The 27,984-nt window shown below is 48.4% G+C and overlaps 1 protein-coding gene across 1 annotated transcript in view; it reads left to right on the forward strand.

The window, feature by feature from the left end:
- The first annotated feature begins 684 nt into the window (after positions 1-684).
- LOC115381969 (transforming growth factor beta receptor type 3-like) overlaps positions 685-27,984 on the forward strand; it is a 47,924-nt gene continuing 20,624 nt past the window's right edge. The window contains 3 exon segments of the mRNA XM_030083616.1: positions 685-842; positions 4,936-5,104; positions 23,336-23,523. Coding sequence (XP_029939476.1) covers positions 5,044-5,104; positions 23,336-23,523 — 249 coding nt within the window. The 5' untranslated portion in view covers positions 685-842; positions 4,936-5,043.

Consider the following 27,984-nt stretch of genomic DNA (forward strand, 5'->3'; position numbering starts at 1 on the left):
GGTCCTCGGGGACTCCAAGCAAGAAATTCATCGGGCCCCCACCCCATCCGTGCACACCGAAAAAAATAGCTTTTTTGCACATAATTTGTATCTAGTGGGAGGCCCCCTAACAGCTGGGCCCCAGACAAAAGCCTGGTTTGCATGTTGGCACGCCCCGCCTCTGAACACAGGCACAGATCATAGATGTGGAAGATTTTCAAGCTACCATTGAAGAACCTGATCCTCATAATTCACCGGAACTGGAGTGAATAACGACAGTGAGAAGGAAAAAGCTGCACTCATTAGACACGAGACTCAGAACTGAATGAGTTGTAGATTTCTCTATTTCTTTAAGTCAAGTGCTATCTCTAACCATACTTCTACCATTAATGACAGTGAAAGGAGATGCTTTGACAGCGCGGCATGGATGAAGTTGTGGTTACTGTCATGATTAGTGTCTTCGTTCTACTTGTTTTGACCATGTTCGTTACCTTCTAACCTTACCTTCTCATTCTAACTCGTGGACCTCGTGTTGAAGGCCCAGGGAGCAGAGTTTGCGGAGGGGTGGATGAGCAGAGGAGGGACCGCGGAGTGGTGCCGAGCGGCCCCAGTGCGGGCCGCGCGCCCCGCCTTGATCCGCCGCGGCCGCTGTGACGCAGGGCGCAGCCCGCTGGCTCCAGGCCCCGCCCCCCCGACCAGAAGCCCTCAGTCAAAAGGCAGTCAGACAGGGGTGAGATCTGGAAAAGCCCCGCAGACAGCGTCTCTGTCCCGCTGTCCGTCCCCCTGCCCGGTCCGGGTGGAACTTCCAGCGGAGCCGCGTCCTCAGTCCTCCCCGGGACGCTTCGGAACCGGAGACTCTCACGGTACGTGCGCTCCCTTTCACGCTCCTCCGGCGGCTCGGGGCTCATCTCAGGGAAGAAACTTCCCTCGGTCTGTCCGAGCGGTGAGAATCCCTCTGAACTCAGAACCAGTCAGAACCTGCCCCCCTGCCCCCCTTCAGCCCTCTTCCCCCGGTGTGCGCTGTGCCGGAGCCAGCTGTGTCCAGAGGTGCCCGGCTGTGAGGGGCTTCCTCCGCTCCAGGGCTGCTGGATGCTGCCTGGCCCACATGGACCCTGGCTTCAGGACGTCGGTGTTACCTCTCGGCTGAAAGTCAGACTGGAAGACGGAGAGCGCTGCAGCCAGGGGGAGAGGAGTGTGTGAGGAGAGGAGTGTGTGAGGAGAGGAGTGTGTGAGGGGACCATGCTGCTGTGTTCGGAGCCGCAGCCTCTTCCAGGCTGGTCCTGTGCGGACAGCGGTGCGGGTAACTCTTCTGCGGGTTGCTTTGGGGACGACTTGGACATGCTTGGGGACTGTTGTTGTCCCGCTAGAGCCTCCCGGCAGAGCGTCCTGAGCTGGAGATGAGATGTGGCTCCGAGTCCCAGCAGTTGCTGCAGAATGTCTTTATTTCCGCAGGGATGGTGAAGCCCAGTGCAGCACGGACTTCAACAAGTCCAGCAGCATGGCTTAAAAGACTGTAAGACTGGATTAAACTGCAGATAGTGAGTATGGACTGTGAATCTGAAGATGACTGGATGAGATGAGCTGAGGAATGTTGACCGGTTTGCTGGAAAAAACAAACAAACCCTGAGATGATGATCATTAGTGTGAGAAGGCTCTTCACGTTTATGGTAATCAGTTCATTATTATGAATATCTGGGAAGAAAAAATATGGATGGCCGTAGAAAGAAGAGCAGAACTTTATTTTGATAACCTCACGCTGTAGTGGTCCTCATTCTGCAGTTGTATTTGGGATTTTTGGACTTGTGAGTGCCACAGCATGAAAGTCAAACTGCTTCAATTAGAAAACCAAACCCAGTAAATGTAAACACTCTGAGCCTGTTTTATCACATTTCTTTTCCATTTGATTAAACTGAGGTTGTTTTTGTTTTTTTTGTTGTTGTGCTGATGGTTCCTGTCGGATCAGAAAACCTTCACGTCTTCATTTCACTCCACTGGCAGCTTCTTTTCCTCTGTGCTCTGCTGTCCCGGCGAACCCCCTCTGCTGCTCCTGATGCTGACCTGCAGGACTCAGATCCCGGCCAGGTCTTTTAGCGCTGAAGGCCGCAGGTATGCAGGTCTGGGCTGTGAAGCGTCCTGATGCGCTTCCCAGACCCTGAGACGGTCAGGGCCGAGGAGAAGTCACATGAGGTGATTTGACTTGTTGCTGCAACAAGCCCAGCTCTGTGCACCTTCCCTCTCAGCCCCACACAAGCTGAGAAAGACTCCCAGTCAAGCTTTTAATGTAATCAGCGCTGCTTTTCGCTGGCTCGAGCCCCGTTTAAGCCACTGAGAGCTGCTCTGCTTTGATTCAGTCTTTGCTGAGCAAAAAGGCGGCGCGGCACAGTTAGCCATTGTTGATGTGTTGAGGAGATGAAGGTCAGAAAGGAGCATAAATCAAACAGAGGGCTCCCTCTCTCTCTCTCTCTCTCTCTCTCAGTAGTGTAATATTTGTCAGGATCTTCCAAAGCGACCTTGCCGCTGCCGCTGGCTGAAAGGCCCTTTTGTGCAGCGTGATGCACCTGGGCGCCCTGTCCATCGCGTCCCTCGTGCGGCCCGTGGCCGGCTCAGAGGAGCACCTCTGTGTCTTCGGCAGGACTCGGAGCGAGCGGCGCCGCAGGCTGCTTTCACCTGAGCAGCAGATACCAAGCAGTGCTGGCGGGTTTTTCCTGTGCATCGCGTCTCGGTAGGGAAATGATTCGGCTGTGGCTTCAGAACATGCCCAGTAGCGGGCTGAAATTAGTCAGAGCCGCGAGATGTGTAAAGCCCAGTTTAGAAAGCGCTAGCCCGTGCGGTCCTCTCCTGCTGCTTGTTTTTGTATTGTGCTCTAGATTGATGGGCTGCACGTCAGGGAGAACACAGGCGGCTCCGTACAAAGTGTGACACGCTTCACCGTCTCCCTCAAACATCAAGCGTGCATCAGTGCCACGTTTTCGTGCACTGCAAAGGAAACCAGCCGCTTTCATCAAAGGGAGGTAAACAGAACCTCTTGCTTTGCGACGTGAGACTCATGAAAACCTTCAACTGTTCAGAGAAGTCTTCAATCCTGTTGTCCATGTTCTATTGACAGGAAGCCGTCCCAGTGGATATTCTGAAATAGTGAAAATTCATGGTCTATTTCCTACATTTCACAGAGAAAATACTTCGCTTTCCTCCAAACGTGACGTTGAATCATCTCTCCGTCACTGGCCACCTTCTCTAAAGGAATGATATGGCGGTATCTTCAGCAGTCGCCATGTCAACAAAAACAGCTTCTGCTGCTGCATTGACGTATTAATTGTTTCCAGTGTCTTTCGACTCAGAGCTTCCCCTCAGTGGAGGTGTAGCATAGCATTCATCCTCATTTTCAGGAGGAAAGAAGTGTGAGAAAAAAACAAAATATTGTTGGTGTGGTGTGGTGTTCTGATTCAGATGGGAGTACCTACACACTTAACGTTCCAATACCGAAGCCCGAGACGTAAACAGCAGTCCCGCGGCGTGCTGAGCTGACAGTGGACACTCGAATATTCACAATGTAGTCGCTTTCTACTCAGAGAACAACCTGCGATACATGGAGTTTATTTGAAATATCACTCAACCCTACATGCAAACTCTGCACTCAGTCTAGCAGTGGTCACTGTCGTACAAACTTCCAGTTGGAAGTGCTTGCTAATTAGACGCTGCAGTTGTTCAGGTTCCAGCTAACTGCAGCAGTATCTCTGCTCTGTGATCTCCATGATGTGAAAGTGTGTCTAGAATACAGAGCTCTGGGTGGGTTTTTCCAGGGGCAGCCGCCGACTGACATTTGAGGGGTGGTGTTGCTACGAGACGCAGCGACATCCTCCGTGGTGCGCTGCTTACTGGAACCGTCCTGGCCTTATATAGCCTGTTTTGTTTTTTTCCAAGTGTCTTTAAAAAGCCCACTAGGCCTCTTTTATGTGTGCCCTCTGTCTTGAGAAGCATCCACGTTCTTGTCTTTGGCTCTCTTGAAAAGCGTAACCTTGTTAGCGTAGCTCAGAGAACGCTTCAAGCTAGACTTTAAGGCCTGCCCGGATCTCTCGGCCCCTGATGAGTCAGATTGTTTGTCCCGATGTTGACGCCGCATCAAAACAGTGGACTTCAGTCAAGTGGGTGACAGCTCTGTTCGTCAGAACGCCGTCATGCTGAAGCCAGAGAGACGAATCTGGAGAAATCGCTGACGTTGGTGAACACATCTAAGACCAACTCTGAAATGACCCTGCAGCGGCAGATCCACCAGAACCAGCCACATCCTGATGAATGAACTACTGACTCAAAATGATTAGAAGATGATTTTTGGTCCATCTCCATGGACGGTCCGTCGTCGTAGAGTGACTTGTTGCATGTTTCCTTGTTCAGTGGTGTGGTCGAAGGTTTCCTTCAGATGGCAGGTTGTGCATAACTGTGCATGAAACACCAAAAACACAAAGAAATGCTCGCGATGCATTGGTGGTTGACTTGATTACGGAGTGTTTGGGGTGGAATTACAGGAGGTGAAGCGTCAGTCAGAGTCCTGCTGATTAGTGTGAGTGCTGAGCTGCTTATTCAAGGCCCCACCGGAGAGTCGCACTGTTTTCTGACACTCTGAAGTGTGTTAACAACCTGTGGCGTGTTCCACACCAGGAGCGCCGCGGCGAGCCGGCAAACACTCCCCACACTCTCTAATGACCAGCTGGCTGATTGTGTGTGTGTGTGTGTGTGTGTGTGTGTGTGTGTGTATGTGCTTTGAAGCATGTACGACCCCCAATTAACCTCCCCGGAATAATCCCTGGCCCTGCGAACGGCCGCCGCTCTCGTCTCATCTCATGCTCCCCACGGCGGACATTAAGCAGAGCTGGGTTTCCTGCTGTTTGTCCACCTTCACCTTCATCTACTTCTCCTGCTTGATTCCTCTGGGTTTTTTTTTTTTTGTTCACTTTACAGCTGGAGCTTGAAAGGGATTCCCAGTAGACCCGTGAAAAAGGAGGGAAACCTTTTGGGAAAGTACGGGTTCACCTTCCCTCGCCGTCCTGGACGCTGCTGGATTCCACCATGGCTGTCGGATCCTGCGTCCCTCTGCTGCTTTCTGCAGCAGTTTGCCTGGCCTATGCAGGTGCGTTTCTCACGTTATCACCCTCAAGTATTGTGTAAACAGCATTTGAACACTGAGTCTGGTCTGAGTGGAGCTTCTCATGGAAGATAGTGCGACATTAAAGGATAAGTTCGGTTTAAACAGTTTTCACATTGTTTATAGAACGAAGTAGAACAATATCCTCACCCAGAAGGCTTTTCTGATCCGATAAGTGGTTCGGGAGAAATTTAGATCTAAAATCGAGCTGCAGACATCCGTATACTGTTAGCCAATGGGGCATGTGTGGTGCCGGCTCCCAAAACGGCTTTAATCGTCCAAAAACTGATTAGTTTATTATTATTATTATTAGAAGATCTCCGAACTGTAAACATCTGCTTCTTCTTCTTTGGAGAGGGTGGCGACCAACAACTTGGGTGCACAGCGCCACCTGCTGTGTCTCTTGGTGAATGTACTTCAGTTTACATCCTGATCACTGTATTCACTTCATAGATCTGTAAAACCGCAACAGCATGTTGTGGAGGAGAGGCTGAGCGGACCATGAGGAAATATTGGAGAAACTAATGAGTTTTTGGATGATTAAAGCCGTTTTGGGAGCCAACGCCACGCATGCCCCATTGGCTAACAGTATAGGGATGTCTGCAGCTCGACTTTGGATCTTAAAGCTGGTGTCCGGAGTTTCCGTTCGTTTCCAACGTATGAATCATTTTTCAACAGAGCTTCAATGTGTCAGTCTGGTTCGATACTACAATATAATATTAGCATAAAGCAATATAAACATTTATTTATGAGCCCCGCCTTCGTCTCATAGACCCCCATGTTATCCGAAAAAGCACGGTCAGCGTCAGCCAATAGATTTCGAGCTTCCGCCTTGTCCTGCTGTCAATCAAAGTGTGGAGCAGCCAGAGAGCACGTCGCTCGCCCAGCAGAGGAGAGTTAGCTACCAGCAGATATATCCACAGTCTGCTGAACATCCACCGTAAACAGCTCAACATGGAGGATGCTGCAGGACTCAGAGGCTCTCATTTTCACCCGACAGATAATAGCGTGCACAATTAAAGGGGCGTGGCTTGGTCGCTCATGAAAGCAGAGGGAGGGCGGAACCTCAAGACGTGGATTAAAAAAAAAACCTCTCTCGTTCAAAACTCCGGACACGAGCTTTAAAGGTGCTGTAGGCAGGATTTTGCTAGTCAATGCTAATTTTTCTGTGTTTTCTTTGGATTAAATGTTAGAGTATCCATTGATAATCCTTTAGCAGTGTAGCATAACTGCTCTACCGCGAGGGCGCAGCGTTTCCATCTGTCTCTGTTCTGAGCTGAAAAGGAATCTCGACAGCTCCAGGTATCTTTGACCAATCAGAAGAGCCCCTGAGGCTCTAACCGTGATTGGTCGAGGGGTGTTCGTCACACGTTCTTGTGGGAGGGGCTTAACTTGCGTAAGGGCGTGATGTCAGAGAAAACAGGACAGGATTGGCTGTGCTGGGTTTCAAATCTTAGATGGGTCAAATCGCCATCTTGCCTAGGTAACCCTAAGCAAGATGGCGGAGATGCCGAATCCTGCCTACAGCACCTTTAAGTGAGAGTGTTCACTGTGAAATGTCCTCATAGCAGTGATTGTCAGTTTTGTTTCTCTGTTTCAGAACATTACCGGTACGCAGCGATCCAGTCCACCTTATTAGAGCGTTTGAAATCTTTCTCCTGTCTTGAAGCTGTCAGATCTTCTGAAGCAACCTGTGGCCCTCTGCCACATGGAGCTGAGATTACAATCTCTGCATCGGAAGACACGGTGGATGAGAGGATTTTAACTAAAACTAAAATGATCTGTTTTGTTTCTTTTTGAAATATGGAGATGTTGACATATTTACTTGGATTCATCTTTTGATGGAATTACGATTTATAAATCATGCTAGTGGTTCGAGGAGCTGAGTAGGAGAAAATGTTCACTTCCTATATATTAACCCTGAGAAGGGTTCAGGTTTAAGGAATTCCTCCGCTGTGGAGCAGGATTATGCAGGATTAGCTCTGCTGATCTCTCATGATATCCAACTCAATCTTGTTGAAACAAGTCATGACAGAAAAAAAAAAACCTTTTTAATGTCTTCTTTGGAGTGGCAATGGAAGTGTCAAGATGTGGTCAAATTAACCAGAATAATTCATTATTCCCTTGGTCAAACTGCTGTGAATGGAGTGTTGGTCTAATCAATCACACCAGGTAGGAGTGAAGCTTTATTCTGAAAGCTTAACTTGGATAACTGAATCGTCTTCGGACACATCAAGACAAGTAGAAATGCTTTTCAGGCTACTGGATTCCCCTGCAGGGTGTGGAGTCTGCACAGTTTGAGGGCAGTTGTCTGTTTCAGGTGAAAACGCGTCATTTTTGCATTTTAGTCTATATTGTCTGATAAATCTTAATTTATGGTCAGAACCTGTCACAATATTAGGGAGCCTGTAGTAATGAAGGGAACAGAATATAAATTTTGGAGGAGCTTTGTCCGATAACGAGACAGCAGCGTCTCTGTGAGGAAGACGACGGCGCTGATGTTCTGTTTCCCTGCAGGATTTGAGAGTTGTGGTCTCGGCTGTATTGGAAAGAAGTGTTTGAAGTTTCAAGCAGTTATGGGGTTGGCCACCAGATGTAATTTGAGGTTGTGTCACTGCTGCAACATCCAGGCTGGCTTCGAGGCTCAGCGGCAGCTTCCGTCGCTCAGTAACTCAACCAAAATATTCAATTTACCGACCCGAGCCCTGAGACTGATGAAAAATCCTTCAGGTTGGCTTCGATATGGTGCAGACCACACTGAAAAATCTAGGGAGCATTCCTGCTTTCTGTTTTCCACATTGTTAAATGTCCTGTTTATGGGGACCGGCTTGACAATGCACGCCCATGCAGTGGAGCTCGCTCCAGTTCCAGGCTGCATCTCGTCTCGTTTCTCCTGTGGCAGGCACAGCAGTAATTACTGCGCGGTCGGCGTTTTTCATACTTCCACTGCGTCTTTGACTGCAGGTCATGATTTCAAAAGTGTGTCTTCCACTCTCTGGAGGGTTGAACCGCACTGCAGAGGGCTGACTTTTACTGGAACAATGGTGGCGTAGTCAGTGTTCGCTGCGGGTAAAGCAAACACAATATCCTCCACAATGCCAGGATCTAAAACACAATGCAGTCCCCTGTGAAGTTTTCCTCTAAATTCTTCCTCATACAGCAAGACGCATTGTTACTCTGTGTCACAAGGGACAGATATTTACAGCCAGACCACCAAATGCCCTTTCCTCCATAAGCGCCCTGGCAGCCAGCGGTGCATTCACTTTCACTGAATTAATTTTCTCTTAAGCTGGATTAGCTTTGCGGGTTTTTCGTTGGTGACAGTTAAAACGCTGTGATTTTGTTTAGTTTCAGTCCCGCGTCAGCCTCTCTCTGTCGCCTTCTGTTTTACTGTCTATTTCTAATATCGCACAGCATCTGTGTAAACACTCACATCTGCCTTTAAACTTGTCAAGGGGAGCTTTTACGTAATGTTTAGATTAGTGTGTGATGAGTCCTCTCTCGGCGTAACGCAATCCAGGATCTAAGCCTCCCATAACTCTGCAGAAAGTCGGGCTGGAAGCACCTTGACATCCACATTTCAGGCCCCGGTTGAACTTTTGTCTCTCTTTTCTGTCTCCGCCCCCCTTCCAGTGTCATCACTGCCATTTCATGGTTGTCTCCCCTTGTCTCCCATCATTCATTTAGGAAGGATATATTGCGCACTCCTCCACTGGCTTCCAGTTTCACTGTGAAGTCGTTTGCAAAAGCAGTGCCAGGCTTTAATTTGAGGCACTTGCCAGAAACGGCCGTGGCAGGATGCTTGATGCGAGTGAAGGCACAAGGCCGGGCCTGGAAAACGCAACAGCACACATTCAAAACCAAATGGCCGCTGCTGATTGTTTTTGTAATGAAACCACACACAGACACACAAAAAGAAGCTTTTTTTAAAAAAAATCTGAGACATCGTTACCTGTACGTCGGGCTGTAGCAGCGTTTCTGTCTAAAGTTGCCTCCTCAGTGGCGACGAGCTCCGCTGTCCTGCAAACACACACTCCAGATGCAACACAGGTTCCTCAAGTGAAAAATGCTGAACTTTGTCTTTTAAAACGGGACCTTAAGTGAAGACGAGAAAGCTCCCATCAAATTCAGTGAGGTTCCTTCTTTGAGAAGTTATACTTTAAGTTTATGCCAGTCAGTGTGCAGATATTGGAAAATTAGTTTTTGGAAACGTTGAGGATCAAGAAAAAACACTGACCTGCTACTCGTAATGTTTGGACGTTAAAAAGAGATTGGTTAGTTGGAGAAAACTGGATTTGAATTTCTATGACGATTTTATTCCAGTCAGATCATGAAGTATAGGAAAACAGTTGATGGAAACAGCACTGACCTGAAAATGATCCTACATGTTTAAAAGCCATGAAGTCAACAACAATCACAGAAAAACATCTTAATTCGTCTTGTGAGAATGTGAATGAGCGAGCCGAGCAGTGGACGAGTGCTCCTCTCCAGCACTGCAGTACTGGTTCCCATGGTGGAATGTTAGGGTCAGGAGATGCTGGATGTACAAATGCATCCCAGGTGTGAGCAGAGAGTGAGATGGAGAGTGCCGCCTGTGGCTGAGAGTGAGATGGAGAGTGCAGCGTGTGGCCAAGAGAAGAGAAACATCGACGACGCGCCTCAGAGGAACCAGTAACCACAAGCTTCCTCCAGAAGTCTGCACCAGTTCTAAGCCAGCTGCTAGGCGCCAGCCGAGTCGACCCGCCGGGGCCGCGCCCGCGCGTCCGCAGCTGGGGAGATCCGCGGGAAGGGCCCGGCGCGCGTCCAGAGTTGCCGACCCGACCCCCTCCGAAACCGACCCGCCTTCCGCGGCAGCGTCGGATACCGCCCTGCGGAGGAACCCCCGCGACCCCCGGGGAGAAGGCCTCCCGGACCCGGCCGGGCTGTGCGGGTTTATGTAGCTCGCGGCATCGTTCCCCTGCACACTGTGGCACCAGGGAAGATGCAGGAGCGACGTGGAGGTGACAGGCCTGGTTAGCTGGCTGGCTGACTGGTTAGCTAGCTGCAAACTGTCGTATGAGATGCTATCCGAGACTCGAAAGCTAGTGGGAAAACCACCGATGCTAATACGCTAGATGTATTTATATCGATTCAGCTTAGGGGCGGGTTTATGCCAATGAGGGCCCCGTTGCGTAACGCGGCCCTGGTTTCTGACCCGCCCATTAAATCCTGAACACAGAAGCGCTGGAAAAAGTCTGTGAGGTCTACCTCCAAAATTCAATCATAAATGGAGGAATGGCTTTTATATGTTGTAAAGAAACACATTTATGACTTATTTAAGGTGTTTAGAAGAAAATGGCTGATTTTGCTTTACTCGGACTTTAAGTACAGTCCAGCACTGGCACCAACCCAGACCTGCAAATCTGTGTCGGCCATCTTCCATTGATGCAGCGTTTTCTGACCCTGTCCCCATTAATCGTAAACCTCGGTGAACAGGAAGTCCTCATGCCGGAGGGGTCAACAGGATCCTTCCTCTGAAGACCAACGCCGCCTTTATCGGTAGATTAGCTGGAAGAGGCTGGAAAGGCTTACAGGTCAGATTCAGTTCATCTGTTGGGACCAGATCACCGTCTGACATGGAACCTTCTGGGCGACTCCGGATCTGTAGGTACAAACTGGACGACTGGCCCAGAAGCTCTGCAGGACCGTGACGGCATGAGAGCTTGAGATTCAGTTCCGGGGAGGCGGGATTTCGCTCAGACGGTTAAATTGTACTTTTTCCAGGAACGTCTTTTATGACGGAGTTATCTTGGCACAGTTAAAGCTGGCGCTTTCAGTGGTAGTGAGTGAGGCAGGTTTGCTTTTGTAGAGCACTATTGTCTGTCCTGACTCCTCCGGTGCGGCTGGCTGGATGAACGATTCGCCTGCAGGATCACGTCGCTTGTTATGAAAGAAGAAGTGGATACAGATTGTGTGCGGGGCTTGGACTCGTGCTCGCATATGTTCCACTTTAAGCCTCCCAGTAAGGTAAACAACTTTCCTTTCTGTGCGCATTTTTGTACACTCTTGGCAGACGCAGGTCGTGAAGTTTTTCTTTTTTTTTTTTCCTTCCCTCTTCCACTGCAGTTGAGCAAAAGGTTTGTCTCCATGTCCACAGTGCCTTTTTAGGGGCCAGCTCGAGTATGACGGGACTGCCAGAAGGTATTGTGCAACCAGTGTAATCTGAGCGAGAGGGGAGGAGAGCGAGGGAGAGAGGGAGTCCAAGTCGACACACTCCACACACACACGGCGTGCCAAACCGACAAAGTCTCTTCCAGCACGCTAAACCAGATGTTGCCCCGTGATTCATGCGCCGGGGCTGCAGCAGCAGCAGAGGCAGCGGCGTGCTGCTACGGCCGTGTGGTTGGGATGTTTACGTAGCAACGGGGAGTCCTGAGTGCGTCTAATTGCAGGCCTGCCCCACCACCCCCCCACGGCGAGGCCTTTATCTTCACAGTGGCGTCGAGGGGGAGTCGGCGTTCTGGAACTCTCGTTTATAGCTTGCTGTTGCTCATTGAATGGGGGCAACCCCGGCTTTACACACTTTAATTACAGCAACGTGGTGTTTACCTTTCTTTTTTTTTTTCTTTACGGTGCTCCGGCTCCCTTCGCATCTCCCGTCAGAATCCCATTAAGAAGATGCTCACACAGATCCACAGGAGCAAGAAACCAAACTCGCCCCTTCTCCCTCTCTCTCTCTCCCTCTTTCCTCCATGCTTCCAGTAAGCAGGCGTGTAAATAATTCTGGTCCTAGCCAGTAATGGGAGACAGCTGGAGCCGTGGTGTGCTTTCCATCCTGCTCCGCTGCACTGTGACAAAGAGAACACCCCGAGAGGCTGGGGGGGCGCTCCACCGAACACCCCGAGAGGCTGGGGAGGGCGCTCCACCGAACACCCCGAGAGGCTGGGGAGGGCGCTCCACCGAACACCCCGAGAGGCTGGGGAGGGCGCTCCACCGAACACCCCGAGAGGCTGGGGAGGGCGCTCCACCGAACACCCCGAGAGGCTGTCTGTGAAAGTGGAACCCTCTTGGCTCCAGATCACCTTCAGAGGCAGGAGGGGAGAGGAGGTGCTGGTGGAGGCGTGACTCAGAAAGCTAGAGGTGGTGTGTTTCGTCAGCGAGCTGGTCGAGCTGAGCTGTACTGCTCAAGAGCTTGTTTCTGGAGGACTTGCTCCACAGGTCGGCAGCCACTTGGAAACAACCACGCAACTTCAAATGCATCTCACAAAATGTGAACTAAATGCCAGGAAGAGATGAGCAAATATTATACGTAGAAATGTAGCATGAGACAAACAGTGGCTGGAATTTCATTCCTGCAGAGAAGATGGGAGCTGATACAGATACACCATTTACTATTAAGGTGTGTGTGTGTGTGTGTGTGTGTGTGTGTGTGTGTGTGTGTGTGTGTGTGTGTGTGTGTGTGTGTGTGTGTGTGTGTGTGTGTGTGTGTGTGTGTGTGTGTGTGTGTGTGTGTGTGTGTGTGTGTGTGTGTGTGTGTGTGTGTGTGTGTGTGTGTGTGTGTGTGTGTGTGTGTGTGTGTGTCTGTGTCTGTGTGTGTGTCTGTGTGTGTGTCTGTGTCTGTGTGTGTGTCTGTGTGTGTGTGTGTGGTCGCTGCTCTCCTTCCTCTGAATGCGCTGCTCTCGGCTGTGGGTACGAAGGACCCCGTTGAGCGCCTCGGTGACGAGCAGCCTTCTTCCTCTGCACACGGCTGCATACACAACCGCACTGCAGACCTCAGAGTGGCAGCACATCTGCAGGAGCTTCCTGCCGGGGTTAAAGGTTGTCCCACTCCTCAGGAAGCGCTGCTCTGCACGTTGGCCGGTGAACGTCGCGCACCTCTGCAGCACTCCGGTGTGAAGTACCGGGCCAGACTGTCATTTGTCTGCATTGTAAAAATAGAGCTCAATGAGGTTGAGACGAGCACGGCGTCAGTTTGGTGTTGAGATCAGTTCAGCTAGTTTCAGCAAACAGTTTGAAGGATTGGCACTTTTCAGATTTAAGATCAGCTCACGTGTTTGAAACTTTCGTATGTTAAAGATTAAAACACCACTCTGAACCTGAGGAGCCACACACAGGGTGTGTGTGTCTGTGGTCTACGAGTTTGTTAAGGGAATTGTGTGTGTCTGTGTGTGTCTGTGTGTGTCTGTGTCTGTGTGTGTGTGTGTGTGTGTGTGTGTGTGTAAACTGCAGTTGATTATGATGCTGAGTGCTTCCTGGATGCTGGCTGAGCCCACGCCTCCACCCTGCTCCTCCTAGCACAGGAGCCGGCATGGCGTCCGACACGTCCTCTGCTGGGGAAGTCGGAGCGTCCCGATGGAATGTGGCCTCTGCGAGCTGGTGTGAAGAACATTTGCGCCCCTCTCACCTGAGTGGCTCTTCACACGGGGCCGCTCGCCGCCTCCACAGCGCCCCACTCGTCACGTCAGTGGCGATCGCTTCTGCAAAGTGTCACAGAGGAGAAAATGTTTTTCTGGTATTCTTTGGATCGTCGCTGTCATTTCAAGAATCAGTTTTCTAGAAATTGAAGAAAATTTGAATTTTTTTTTGCAGATTTGATGTTGTGCTCCTTGCTGAGTACATTTTTAATCATCAAACACTCTTTGGAACAACACGTAGGTGTGAAACCACAGCGGCTCAGCCAGCCGAACAGGAAAGAGACAGATGGCAGATAGCAAGTGTGCTCAATAAGTATCTCTGTTACTTGTTAGAGGGAAACGCCGCAGCATGTCGTCCTCGTGTGGGGACGCAGATTGCTGTCCTGTTGATGTAGAGCTGTATCAGTTAGTGGTCAGTGGCTGATTTCCACAACAGTGCTTCAAGTGAAATTTAATCTTTTTATGAGTTTTTGTTTCAATGAGATTTGAATTTAGTCTGAATTTTTTGAATAAAATGTCCTGAGGAAATGGCAGAAATGCTGATAATGTCACGTTTAGGATATAGGTTTCCAATGAGCCACCAACAAACAAAGTGTTCCAAGAAAAAGCAAAAGAAAACATGATGTTCTTGGATTCAGGGTCATAGTATTTGTAGCCACACACGTAACATGATTCAAACAAAACAAACTAAACAGTCCAGTGTCTCTCAGTATCTCTCGAACTTCCATCAACAAAACTCTCACCCTCACTCGTCTGCTCATCCAGCAGGTTTATGGCAGTGAACAGTAGTAGTATCATCATGCACCGTCAACACCACCCGGTGCATCAGCTGCTCCACCTGCTGCCCTCAGACCGGAGGTACAGGCCGCCGCCGAGCCTGGAGCCCCAGACCGGCCCTCGTCCTGCCCCCCCAGGCAGCGAGCAGCCTCCCCAGACGGATCAGGACGGGCTGGCTGACGGGGTGCCGGGGCGGCCCGAGCCTCGCCCCCGGCCCCGCTTTGAACAGCCAGCTCCTGTTTCGCCGCTGCGTTGACAACTCCTCAGTTCTTTGATACCGTGGTCCAGACAGCACGTGTCAGCGCCCGGCGGTAAAGACATGCGGCGGTAGCCCTGGCGGTCCGGCCTTCAGTGGGACGCCTGCTGCCTCGCAGCTGTCTCACTTCACTGTGGCTCCTGGTGTCCTCTGGGACCGAGCTTTGTCGTCCAGCCTTCAAAGGCCTCTGATTTATGTCTGCATCGAGGAGGAGGGGGAAGTGTGCCCACTGCTGTCTTCCCCGCTCGCCTGATTGGTCTTTTATTTTTCATTCTTTCTCCTGATGGTTACCAACAGGTTCAGACGCCACGGCGATGAGTAATAACCACACTGCTGAGAAGGAACTGGAGCTCGGGTTCACGTTGGAACGAGATGAGGCGATATCTCAACATGGCTTTTAAGAAAACTCAAACGCCGTCATGGCTGCCCTCCATAGGTTGCTCCATAAACTTCAGCGGTCCACAAACATCACAGACTGTATGAAAACACCGTAACAAAGGCTTAACGACGTATGGAAAAAAACAAAATAAAAACTCATGGAGTTAAGCGATGAAAATTAGCGCCGGCAGAATGTAACAGTTTTTCAAAATAAAACTCCATGCCCGCTCACGGACATTCATATGTACACAGTCTTCTTCATTGTTTCTGGTAGACTAACTGTAGCAAAGACCCATCACTGCCCCCTACAGGTGACAGCAGTTGGGATAGCTCTGAGTCTGGTCGTCTGCTCCTCTGAACACATGAAATTACACACTGATAGTGAGAGGTGTCGCGTTCAGTTTTACATCCTCAAGTATTGCATTTTAAAACCTTCTGACTGAATTGTCCACAGCTCTGCAGTAGCTGTGAGAAGTTTTCTAACTAGGGACTCCATAAGATTGTACTTGATGGTCTTACTTCCCATCTGCTGACTAAAACATCTATAAACATTCAGTACCTCTGCTAGGTTATTGAAATAAATACACTTTATGTATTTATAGCATGAACAACAGTTTATAGCAAGTACACACTCGGTTTTTCAGTCCAAATGAAAAAAAAAGATAAAGAAATATTCAAGATATATATATATATATATATATATATATATATATATATATATATATATATATATATATATATATATATATATTATTTTATTTATTTTTTTTTTTTAGCAAAAATGTCCTTTAAATTAGAATCGTGTGAATGCCGGTGTAGTATGGAATATGGACCCCCCTCCAAATTTAGGAATTAATAATTTTTTTTAAAGTTTTGAACTATACACACATATAATAGAGGCAAATTAGCTCTTGTATGAACTTTTAAAATATAACACACTGAATGACAAAGACCCAGTATATGACAACAGTTGAAGCTGGCCCAAAATAAGTCATTCTTAATTTCACTGAGTTCAAAAAGTTCAAAATAAAGTTCAACAAGTATGTACTACTGGATGGCACTCTTCACTACATTCACCCCAAGACCCAGAAGCACCTTGGTGTCATCAGGGTTACGAAGAAGGAGGCCATCCTCCATGTTGCCCTACAGCAGGTCACCAGGGTGTCAACAAGACCACGTCCCTCATCAGGAGCCGCTGCTTCTGGCCCTCAGCACAACGACATCGCAAACTTTATCGGTAAGAGTTTTATACTTATTTATGGATCTACTTGTTAAATATGTCAACTCATGTAGTAACTGCAGATGGGTCCATTTTGTATGGCATAGGATATGTACCCCCTGGTATTTTATAATGTTTTCAAGTCCCCGAGTCCTTTTATCTATATCAAATAATGTAGTTGTTGTTGTGTATTATAGCTATTCCTCTTTTTTTCATACAGCTTCCTGTGATGACTGTCAGTGCAGCAACCATCTTTGCCAGGTCGCTGCAGTCCTCCAGCCCATCGCTCCTCCAGACACCAGTTTCACTCAGTTTGGGATGGACCAGGTTGGGCCACTCCCCCCATCAGCCAGCGGTCACCGGTATATCGCTGTGATGAACTACTACCTCGCCAAGTGGCCTGAAGCAGAGGCCAGACCCAACAAGGTCTTGGTCTACTGCTACTCCAACGTCAAAGTCCTCATCACAGACCAGGGCCGCGAGTCCTGCAACTGTGTCAACGGAGAGCTCTGCAGACGTCTCAAGATCGACCACCGCAAGACGACCGCCTCCCACCCACAGTCCAACGGCCAGGCTGAGCGATTCAGCCAGAGACTTTGCAGTGCCGTTGTAAAGTACGTCAGCGAGCAGCGGGACTGGGATGAGGACATCCAGCTCTTTCTTGTTATTTTTTTCCTTTGTAATCTGCCATTCAGTGTGATATTTCTTCATAATAATATCTGTGATCTTGTTACATTTTTAACTATGTATAATACTTGTTATATACCTCAATAAATATGTTTTTTTAAATGCTGGTTTGTTTTCATTATACATTCCAAAAATAATTTAAAAAAAAATTAACCATTCCCTAAATTTGGACGGGGGACCATTTTCCATAGGGGGGGTCCATAATCTATGGGGGTCCATTTACAATCTTACACCGGCGGTCTGACTCGGTTCAGAGAGTGAAAACGAGTGTCTCAGCAGCTGCCGGGTCACTTCAGAGCCCAAACGAGCCTCGTCTGTGTGTCCATACTTCACATCCAGCAGATAAAACTCAATCCGTCAGCAGTGTTTCGGCTGTTTTCTCAATCATGTGCCAGCCGATGAGATTACGCCACAGAAACGTGCCAGTCCCACCCAAACACCAAAGAGTGTTTGGGTGAGATTGAGTTACAGACAGATTTGTGGGGTATCTCAACTTCAGTTTTCACACTTTGAAGGGGGAGTTTACGACTTCCCTAATGGAATTCAGGCTCACCCTCTGCCCCCCCCCTCATCCCATTCCAGCTTCCTCCACTTATTCCTCCAATTTTACAGCCCGGAGATAAATCCTTTTCATAGGCAGGACCAGAGAAGTGAACTTACTCAACCCTTATGAAAGGCTTTACTCGCTTCCTGTAGTAGTGGCTGGCGGTTCAGGGGCGAGTGGGCCGTGCAGATGTCAACACTGCACAGTTAGTACTTCTTTGGTCCAAAGCCCCCGAGGAAAACAAAAGATGGTAGAATATTACCTTCCCCAAACTGGCCTGGGAATCGTGCCCTGCAGCCCAGGGAGGGAGACCGGAGGATTCCTGTAATCCTGCTCCCCATATGGGAACCGGCAGCTCTGGACGGGACGAGGTCTGCTGAAGCATGTCCCGCTTCATCACATCTGAGCATTATGGACAAGTATGCTCAAAATTCATTAAGTGGCCTTACTGTCGTCCTGTGTGTGTGTGTGGTGTGTGTGGTGTGTGTGGTGTGTGTGGTGTGTGTGGTGTGTGTGGTGTGTGTGTGTGTGTGTGTGTGTGTCCATGTTGTCTTCACTGTCTCCTGCGTCTCCAGAACCTCAGTCAGGAATACTGGGACCGGCACACACGAGGATGTGTGTATGCTCACTGGAGGGAAGGTTGTGTTTATTTATCTTGGGAAATGGCTTTGTGGGAATATCAGATTTGTCCCGAACTGGCACACACGCTGACATCACTTCCTGTACCGAGCGCTGGCTGAATGCCGCTGTGGAAGTAAACACGACTCACCCTGCGTTTCATGTGCGGACAGTTGAACCTAGCAGGGCCGCGCTCCACTGTTTTGATCCCGTTCTGGGATTATGCTATTGAGCCAGAATGAGATTGAAGCCTGGACGCCCAGCACTGCTACCGACGCCAGCTTCTCACTGGATCTCGTCCTCTGTGCCGAGCTCCAGGTTTACGTTGGTCTTGGGATCTTTCCCTAATCAGGAACAATCAGCCAAAGGCAGCATGCAGGTCCTGAAGTACCCTTCCCTCATGGGGTTCACTTCATCGTGATCCTGCGTGTTTTCGTCTTTCCTTTAAGGCCGAGTACTTCTGAAAGGAAATGTGTTTAAGTGAAAGAGAGGTTTCTAATTGTGTTTTTGATCGCACCTCTTCAGTCGCAGTTGACAAATGACTGGAACAGAATGGTCTGAAAGAGATATTAGTGTTTGAGTCACGCAGTAGGTTAGAGTCCAGAAGACAGACGGCCAAGGACGGGAGCTGTGTGACGACTTCAGAGCTCAGATTAAATTCATCAAACATAAGTGTTTTCACAGTCACCCTGCTTAGCATGGATTTACTGCACCCACTTCCTGTCTCACCTCTAGCAGAGCCTAAACACGCATTAGGGAGTGTGTAATTAGAAAAGAATATCATTAATATCTTTTTACAGAAAATAAATTGTCCTCACACGTGGCCTTATAACTCCATGTTCTGTGTTTCCCTTATAATCAATGACGGTATATTTGATACTAATCTGCCCCAAAGAGCCGTGACCGCAGAAATAAACATCGTAGTGGGGGCGGCCGGGAGGAACCCGAGCGGGGTGTGTGTGTGTGTGTGTGTGTGTGTGTGTGTGTGTGTGTGTGTGTGTGTGTGTGTGTGTGTGTGTGTGTGTGTGTGTGTGTGTGTGTGTGTGTGTGTGTGTGTGTGTGTGTGTGTGTGTGTGTGTGTGTGTGTGTGTGTGTGTGTGTGTGTGTGTGTGTGTGTGTGTGTGTGTGTGTGTGTGTGTGTGTGTGTGTGTGACTCGCTGGGTGGCGTCGGTGGTCGCTGATCAGAAATAGACCAACGCCCCACTGCTGCAGAGAAGAGACATTGCCGCTGTTAAATGCTGACGTTTTCAGTGTCGGTTCTGATTGCACTCTTTCCAGGCTGTGTTTCATCAGGTGGGTTCACCCTCAAAGCCACAGTGGATTTTTTATTTGATAATTTTTTTATGGATATTCTCTGCCCTGTTTAGGTGTATCACCATAACGCAGTCAAATTGAAGAACTTAGTCCAAATTTACACAACATTGATGCATTTTTTCCAGAAAAGTTTCCCGTTTCAACTCTTTTTAAAATCACCAAAACTCCATCTCACCTCACATCTTGAAAGTTAGTTATTAGCTGCACATCTGCAATCACAGCTTGGTATAACAAATCCTCCTCACAGTCCTGAAGCTTTGAAAAGCGATGGTTGGACATGCTTGAGGAGTGTCTTCCAGTGTCTTTCAGTCCCTGTTGGGTTACGGAGAGTTCAGAGTGTCTGCCGGACTCGGGCTGGATGTGTTTTTCACATGCAGAACAACAGTTTCTCTCATTTTCGCTCCTCTGTGGGTGTTTGGCCCGGCCACCTCAAAAGCCACAGCCGCCGCCGGGAGAGACAAAGTCTGTCCCACTTTGCTGTTTACCGATTAGAAAGGGGGCAGCTCCAGGAAGGCAGACCCGTGAAGCGACAGCAAGAGGCCCAGTGCGGCCTGGAAGCAGCCGCCGAGCCGCTCTTCGTCCTCTGGCTTCTGGTTTTAAAGTACTGTAAGTTTAAGGTCATGAAAATGATGTGTGATAAGAATTGGTTGAATTACCTGCAAGTAGAGCAGCTGAAATCCCAAATGATTTATCAAACTAAAGACAGCAAACAACCTGTGTTCTCTGCTGTCCTTTTGAGAACACTACTTTTCCCCATCTCCTGATGGACAAAATAACCACGACTGTGAAACGAAGCTGCCCCGGTTCTCCAAGAGAGCCTGAGTCTGACACTGTTCATTCATCCAACAAAAGCCTCCAACGGCGCCTGAAGCTCCCTGTGAGCGCTCCCAGACTGCAGTGGTGGTTATTACCTCGCTGGGGAGCGTTGAGCCGTTAAAGAGCCTCACTCCTCCCAGCCGGGATCAGCAGAGATCCTTCTGGAGCTAAAGGAAACGTGAGCTGAGACTGAAGCGTCCAGAACCGGGGAAAAGCCTCCTGACACTCTACATGGGCTCGCTGCATTTTGACCTTTGATCTCATATCTAACTCTTCAGGACAGTAGAATTTTGTGTGAAAGAGTTCATTATTCTTGTTGCAGTCTGAAGATAAAATGAGATGTTTTTTGTGTAAAAGTACCTGGGGAGATCACCCAGAACACCGACTGTCCAGAGAGCATTTTATCCTACATTATCTTAATGAAAGTCCCAGACAGAGGCGGTCTGATTTAAAGGTCTAGTGCTGGATGAAGCCCTCACCACCATCATGTGGGGGGGTTTAACGTTACTGTGACAACTGAAAGGCTTCTGGACTTTTCTGGAGCTTTGACCGAGTCCACGAGGATCATTATTATTCTCTACAGTTTTTATTAAACTCCAGTGGTGGCTCCGTATTTTGAAGAGACTCTAGATAAAACCATAATCATTACGGTTCGCTCTCTGGGACTCGTGATGAACCTCTGTACTTTTCTACTGAAGATGCAACATGTTATGTGACCATAGAAAACAGATCAGCTAAATAAAGCCCGAACTACGATAAAGATCTCAGTCTTTGGCATGAATACCCCGGAGTGTTTACAGACATTTCTATAGCAACTGTTTTACATATGTGTGACTGATTGTTTTTCTTTTTTATTTATTTATTATTTCTCATAATTTATGGATCGATGTTGTTTTACGATCATCTTCCCCAAGAGATAAAACTACATGAAGCCAGATTCACCCTGGAGAATCACAAACAAGCACCTCCCATAAATTAGGAATATTTGTGACAGTTTCCATGGTCTTCCCTCTGCCTCTGAAAAAGCAGGGTCTCACCACAATGACTGCCCTACTTTCCCGATCACGTGGTGGATTTTGTCCTGAATGACTCTCTGTTTTGTTGTGTTTTCAAACAATTAGACGATCCAATCATTTGGCCAACAAATGGTGTAATCTTTTGGCGGTCTCCCAGAAAGCGCGCCGCTCTCCTTTGTTTGTCGTGCAGTTGTTTGTTATTTTCCGTGTGTGAGGGGGAAAAAGTGAGCTGAAGTGCCCTCGGACGTGTTTGTGGGAGTGAGGCCTGATGACATGGCTGGGAAGGGAGTAGGCTTTCACTCCTCTGGGAGGAAGAGGAGGCTGGAGAGGCGGGGGGTGAGGCGTGGGTTGAAATGCTGATACACCGCAGGTTTTTACCATTAGACCCTGTGTTGTTTTCGTCGACCGCGGCAGGAACGCTCTGCCAGGTTTTGATATATGTCTGCCGGAGGACAGTCTCTCCGGGTCTGACCGAGCCGTCAGAGCAGAGGACGGGTCTGATGAGGGTGTAGGATCTGTCTCTGGAGACAAATATGGTAACAATAAAGCCTCTGTGCTTTTCTCACAACAAGGAGAGGAGAGCTATTGCCATACATGATCTCTGGCTTTATGCTGATCTAACATGGACTTATTACACAGCACGGAAAGAGAAAACAATAGCTATGTGTTCTGAGCACGAGAAACGAAAAGAAAAAAAAAAAGAAGGCCTCTTCCCCTTAGCTGTACCCCAGCGCCGGGCCAGTGTGTGTTTGGAGCCAGTTGGAGGGAGTTTAACGTTGTTATCTAACTGTCTTTCACTGAACCTTTAATTATTTCCAAATGTTCCGTCTGATTGCCATTGGCAGCCTCTGCATGTTCTGTGTGATGGATTTGAAACGTGAGCCGGCCTCAGCTGGCATAATGATATAGGGGCAGGGCTTGACCTTGAGGGGGGAAAAAAACTCACTTTCTCATAGTTTACACAAGGCTCTAGCGGAGAAAGCTGTTCTGGTGGCTCACAGAAAGCCTCCTGTCTTGTGGCCCGTCCTCTTTGTGGGTTCGGTGAGGATTCCACCCTGAAAAGGAAGTTTACGTTAGAGGAGGCTCCCAGGTTGTGCTGAAGTTCAGTTACAAATCATCCGGGAGCTGTTCGGGATGCTCGGCGTGGAACGCCGAGAGCGTCGGGTCCCGCTCTGCAGACGCTGGAGACAGATCGCAGATGAACCGCCGACGGGCCGGGGTCGGCGTCACGAGACCCTGCTGGGCGCGGCGGCGCTGGTCTGACCCGGTCCGGAGGCTGTGGCGCCTGCAGCCCTGCAGATGAACCCAGAGAAACACCTGATGGGTCTGGTTTCTACACTGATCAGGACTCAGTGGTGTGTGTGTGTGTGTGTGTGTGTGTGTGTGTGTTTACTGAAAGACTTGCTCAGCTTTTCCACTTACTGACAGTTTTGAGGTATCAGTAAAATCCTTCTTTCTAATCCACCAGTTGTCTTTGGAAAGTCCGTGGCTGCTCAGTGAAGCCCTCCTCCATCCCTGGTCCAGGACTCTGCTCTGGTGCATTTTTTATTTACATGTGGACACTGGGTTACCAGTTGGCCAGCCTTGGCCATATGTTTGTAATTTTTGACATTCCCCACAATATAGTGAAGGTGTATTTGCATTTATGTTGGTGATTCTAGTGAGATCTGTTTCTGTTTTTATCGTCTGGGTTGTTTTTGTGAATTTACTCTTCATCTTGTGTCTTTTTTTCGTTTTGTTTAAAAAAAAAAAAGGCTATGGCAGCCATTTTTATGGTAGAGTGGGAAGGGAGATTAGGAAGAAAATAAAACTGGAAAAATAAACAAATCTCCTGCTGATGAAAGTTGTTTGGTTAAAGCAAGCTGCTGCGGCGGACGACTTCCTGCTGCTGCTTCAGGTTATGAGTTGCCAGCTGGTTTAAAAAAAATGCCACTACTATTTTTCCTACAAGTACTTTCAGCTCATTACACACAGCTTTTGAAATATAGGTGTTGCTTTATATATATATTCTAGAAATGTCTTCATATATATAATTTGCTTTCATTTGACTGGGTTATCTCTGCTGTTTTCTGAAAGGTAAAGATATATTGGGTCAGTCGTCGGACTGGTCAGTAAAATATGGTGAACGTTAGCTCCTGTCAGGGAGCTGGGGCCTGGTCCTGGTTCTGCTCCTCACCCTGCTCCGTCTGCTCCTGCAGGACCTTTGCTTCGCAGCCCGTGCGAGCTGCTGCCGTCGGGCTCGGGACACCCGGTGCAGGCCGTCCTGCGGAGCTTCGCCACCCTGGCGGGCTGCGCCAGCAGGGCCACGGTCGGCCAGCCGCAGGAGGTCCACGTGGTCAACCTGAGGGGCCGCGCTCCAGAGGGGCCGGACAGCAGTCCCGCCAAGGTCAGTCCGCCTCACGCTGCTCAGGGGAATTCACTCCAGGAGGAAGCCCATCAGCAGGGCAGGTGATTGGTCCAGCCTGTCACCTGACATCACCTGGACAGAGGAGGAGCTGTGATAGGGCGATTTATGCAGAACTTTAACTCATACAATAGAATCAACACATGATTTCTGTGAAAATCGGAGTCTGGTCCAGACGACTGGGTTGTAGAAACTAGAGACAGAGACCAGAACCTGTTCTGAAACCGGGCCTTTATGTGTTTATTTACACTTTGAAATTCACCATTTTTGAATGGGTTCCAATGAGACTCGGGCTCTTTTTGAAACCAACATCATCGCCCCCTGCTGGGATTTCCCTGGAATTACAGGTTTTCTGCACTGCAGCGTTGACCTAACTGTTTGGTGCTCAGGGTGACACTCTGTGTTGCCAGATTAGGTGTTTTCTCCCTTCATATTTAGGCCCGTTTACGGTGTGTTTCAGTGTTTTTTGCCTGGAAGACCCTGTGGAAATGTGGCTCTGACTCTCTTGAATAAAGTTAATCTTTTAAAGTGCGCCATTCACAGACGCCAGAGTGAACGTTCATCAGGCGGGAACACAGCGCCTTCAGTTCACGTTCGCACAGAATAAAGGAGTTCAGGCTCAACACTGGTTCGCCCTCCATGCATTTTTTGTTTGTTTTCTGGCTGCTCAGGTTCTGTATTTTTCTCCTACACCGTCTCTTTCTTCTGAGTTCTGGGTTTACCCAACCTTCTCCCAACATCGGCTGCAGCTCCCGCTCTCCTGAGTCGGACTGAGGACTCTGGACGGATGGATGGAAGGAAAAATGTGAGTGAGTCGTGTTTGGGTTGTGGATCCGTCACAGCAGAGCTTCGGCCAGGCTGTTTCCTCGGAGCTGAGTGGAAAAGGACTGGCAGCCATTATCAGAGGCCCAGATTAGAGTCGAGTGAATGAGGGCAGTGGAAACACTGAGTGGAGCAGCTCTTACTGTTTATCTGGCCTAGAAAGAGAATCTAGAAGATGAGGGGACGGCAGAGCACCTCTTCTATCTGTTCATCTTCTGTGAAGCTTTCTTCAGGTATTGATCTGTGTCCGAGTGTCTTTCTAATCACGTATTTGTTTTGCTCCGCCCTCCTTGGTGCGTCAGCTCCGACTTTCGGCTTGTCTCCCGTCGGTGCTCGTCGGCTGGCGTCGGTTGAAGAGTCGCTCCCTGCCTTCAGGTGTTCTTTGGCCACACATTGTGGCTGGAGTTCTCACCAGCAGACATAGTAGGAAGATGAATCACAGACTCCACGGTCTTGAAAAAGTGCTGTGTCTGGATTTTACCCCGTCCCGAGTATCGCCGTCATCATCCCCCTCATTCACAGCGTGCATCGACTTGTTTTGAAATTTCACCGCTGACGTAAAGCTCAGCTATTCCTCAGGCCAAATGTACAGAAAGCTATTGTGTGTGGAAACGCTGCATCGGCAGGCAAATAAAGGCATTAATCTCGAGGCTTGATTCCTGCTTTCGTCCCAAAGCAGGAGATCATCTTCAAGGTATTGTCGTATACATGTTTAAAAGTTTTCTGAAGTGAAAACGCAAAAATGATGCGTTTTCACCAGAAACATTGTCGCGTAAATTGGGAGTTTGTTATGTGGAGGACGAGCAGAGCTGTGATATTCTTCTGTGAAAACAAGGTTACGTTTTCCACTTCTCTGTTCGTGTTAAAAAGAAGACATTTTATTTTGAACCGTGGGGGAAAAAAAAAAAAAAAAACTTCAGAGTTTCCTTAATGTTAGCGTTCTCGTTCGGGTGTTGTGGTCTTTTGTTTCTTGAGAATCATTTATTTAACACTGAAGCATTGACTGTGAGATTGAAAAGCCTCCTCTGAGCGGACTCTTTGAATGCTGCTGGACGCCTTTGGTGTGTTTAAAGCTCATCAGAATGGAAGGAGTGCGCGCTCCTGTCAGTTATATAGGATCTTTGTTCCTGAGGAAGATGAGCCACACAGGCGAACCCGTTTGTCGAATTCATGTGGAAAATAATGGGAATTAAAAAAAAAAAAAAAGGCAACACAATGTCTAAAAGTTGTAAATGTAAATGACTTGGAAACAATAAGCAAATAAAGTTCACTATTTTGAACATCTAAAAAAAACCCTGAACATTTGAATAAATCAAAAATAAAACGTGTATGAAGATAAACTCTTAACTGTGAAAGGATAAAGTGGAAATGTTGAGAATGCAAAATGTTTAGAGTTTGAGAATAAAGTCAAATATTTGGAGGTAAATTTCTAGGTTGATGAATAATTTGAAGTGCGTTGTAGGAAGTCAGCGTACGTTTTCAAGAACCAGCGGCAGACTGACGGCCCTCCAGATACTGAGATTTGAATCACGTTTTGGTCAGTATTGCTGTTTAACCTCTTTTCTCTAAAATCAGAGAACAAATCTTTTCAACCGAACCCTTCAGGAGCACATGAACATCGGTTTAGTCCACGTCTCAGCGTGGCAGGATCAAACTGTTAAAGTTGTACAGAAAACTTCACCTAACTCGGTTTTATCAGCTCTTAAAAGTTACCCACAACCTTCACAAAAAGAAAAAGATAATGTTTCCACTAGCTCTCAGGAGATTTCAGTGGACGGATTAATGATTCGTAAACACAGTCAGCTGACAAACTCAGGTAGCCACGTTTGTTTTTCTAATGCTCTGCTTGTTATTTTGTCCGAAGTAATATTTGTCAGTCTTGACGAGAGTTTATTTATTGTGAAGCAGAGCGGAATGATAAATCCGTGGTTGGACTGGAACGGACCACGGACTCTGCTGACTTACCTGCATGTGTGGAAACTCACAAGTAGATGTTTTAAAGGTAATTAGGACGGTCTGACTTGGCCTTAATTGGGTTCTGCAGTGGTTCCCGGCTCGGATCCGTTTTGGGTTTTTTCTGCTGGGAGGACTGGATCGGTGCAGGATGTGAATCAGAGCAGAACAAAGACCTGTTCTACCGAGCAGGAAGAAGATGCCCGGGATGTCTCTATGTAGCCAGACGTGTTGGCACGGCAACGGACTGAAAACTACGCCCGTTTACATGGAAACAGCACTGATGTTTACAGCAATGTAGTTATCATGTTGGACCCCTAGGGGGCGCTGTTGTTTGATTATCTAATGAAACCACACACACATTAGCAATGAAAAATACAGACACAAAGCACTCTGGACATTAACACTGTTCTGTGTGAATCACTTTAACACACAGTGAACCCTTTTCTGTGCGGCTTCAGAATGAGGTCCGCTGGTCCGGTTCAGGTCCGGTTCAGGTCCGGGATTTGGTGTGGGGGCAGCAGAAATCCGTCTGTCCGTCCTCTCTTCCCTCAGCCCTGAGTGTAGAAGGTCGCTGTCCTGTTGCAGGAGGTTCCTGATCTGTAGATAAGACTGCCTGAGCCCTTCCCCGCTCCTTGGTAGCTTTTCCACCTGAGACATGGGCAGACCTAGATCTAGCAGGACTGTGGTTTTTGTTATTTTTTTTTTTTGGGGGGGGGGGGTCAGCCTTTATGTCACATTGCCGTGTCGTTGACAGTATCTGATCCTGATCTTCCGTGACTGGAGGAGGCAGCAATAATCCTGTGGAAAAAGGAATTATGGCCTGAAGCAAAGGGATCCTTTAACACCTGTGGATGAACTCGAGAGAGGCTATTCTCACTTCAGGAAAAAGGAACTTGTTATTATTGGTCCTTGACCTTTAAAAGTTCTCAGCCAGAGGAACCCTCTTCCTTTCACAACGCAAGAACATTCCTGCTGCTACGCCGAATCCTGACAAGTTCATCATTTGAATACTGCAAAAATCCAGTCTAATCAATCCAGAGTTCACTGTAAACACGGCCATTCAAGGACAGCTTCAAGCTCCTTTGTAAAGTTTCGAGTTTGAGCCCTTTTGTCTGAAATGTAAAAGTACGCTATGAAAGTGGACTTTGTGGACTGCAGTAGCACCGGGTTTGAATCAAAATACATGGTCCACAAACCTCAGTTGTCCACTCCTTCTCAGCGCACAGCGGCTGCCAGACCTCAGCTTCGTTTTAAAAATGTATTGAGATGCTGGCTGTGCTTGTACAGCCTTTGCTGGGTGAATTTCAACCCTCAACAAAAAACATGGAGGCTGAAAACAGTCGGAGACGTGGGGCCATCAATAGTGACGTCCAGATTTTGTGTTAACTGCTCAATTTAATGATGCCGCTGATTCTCCACAGCGTGTCTTTGTCGCTCCGCATGTCCTCCGTGGTCTTTGTGGACACCGGTGGTGATCACAAGGCCACATGTGAGCACTTCTCCATGCGTGTGCGCACACATCCTGCCATGTGTGAGGCCTGCTTTCGCCTGCCTTTCATATCCACATGAGAGCGCCGCGGCCGTGCCGCCAGTCCGCATTGCCGGCAAACGACGTGAAAGCAATGAGTTGTTTCCTGCCTGCCTGCGCCGGTGAACCCGTTCTGC

The sequence above is a fragment of the Salarias fasciatus genome, chromosome 23 (assembly GCF_902148845.1).
Source record: "Salarias fasciatus chromosome 23, fSalaFa1.1, whole genome shotgun sequence".
Lineage (NCBI taxonomy): Eukaryota > Metazoa > Chordata > Actinopteri > Blenniiformes > Blenniidae > Salarias > Salarias fasciatus.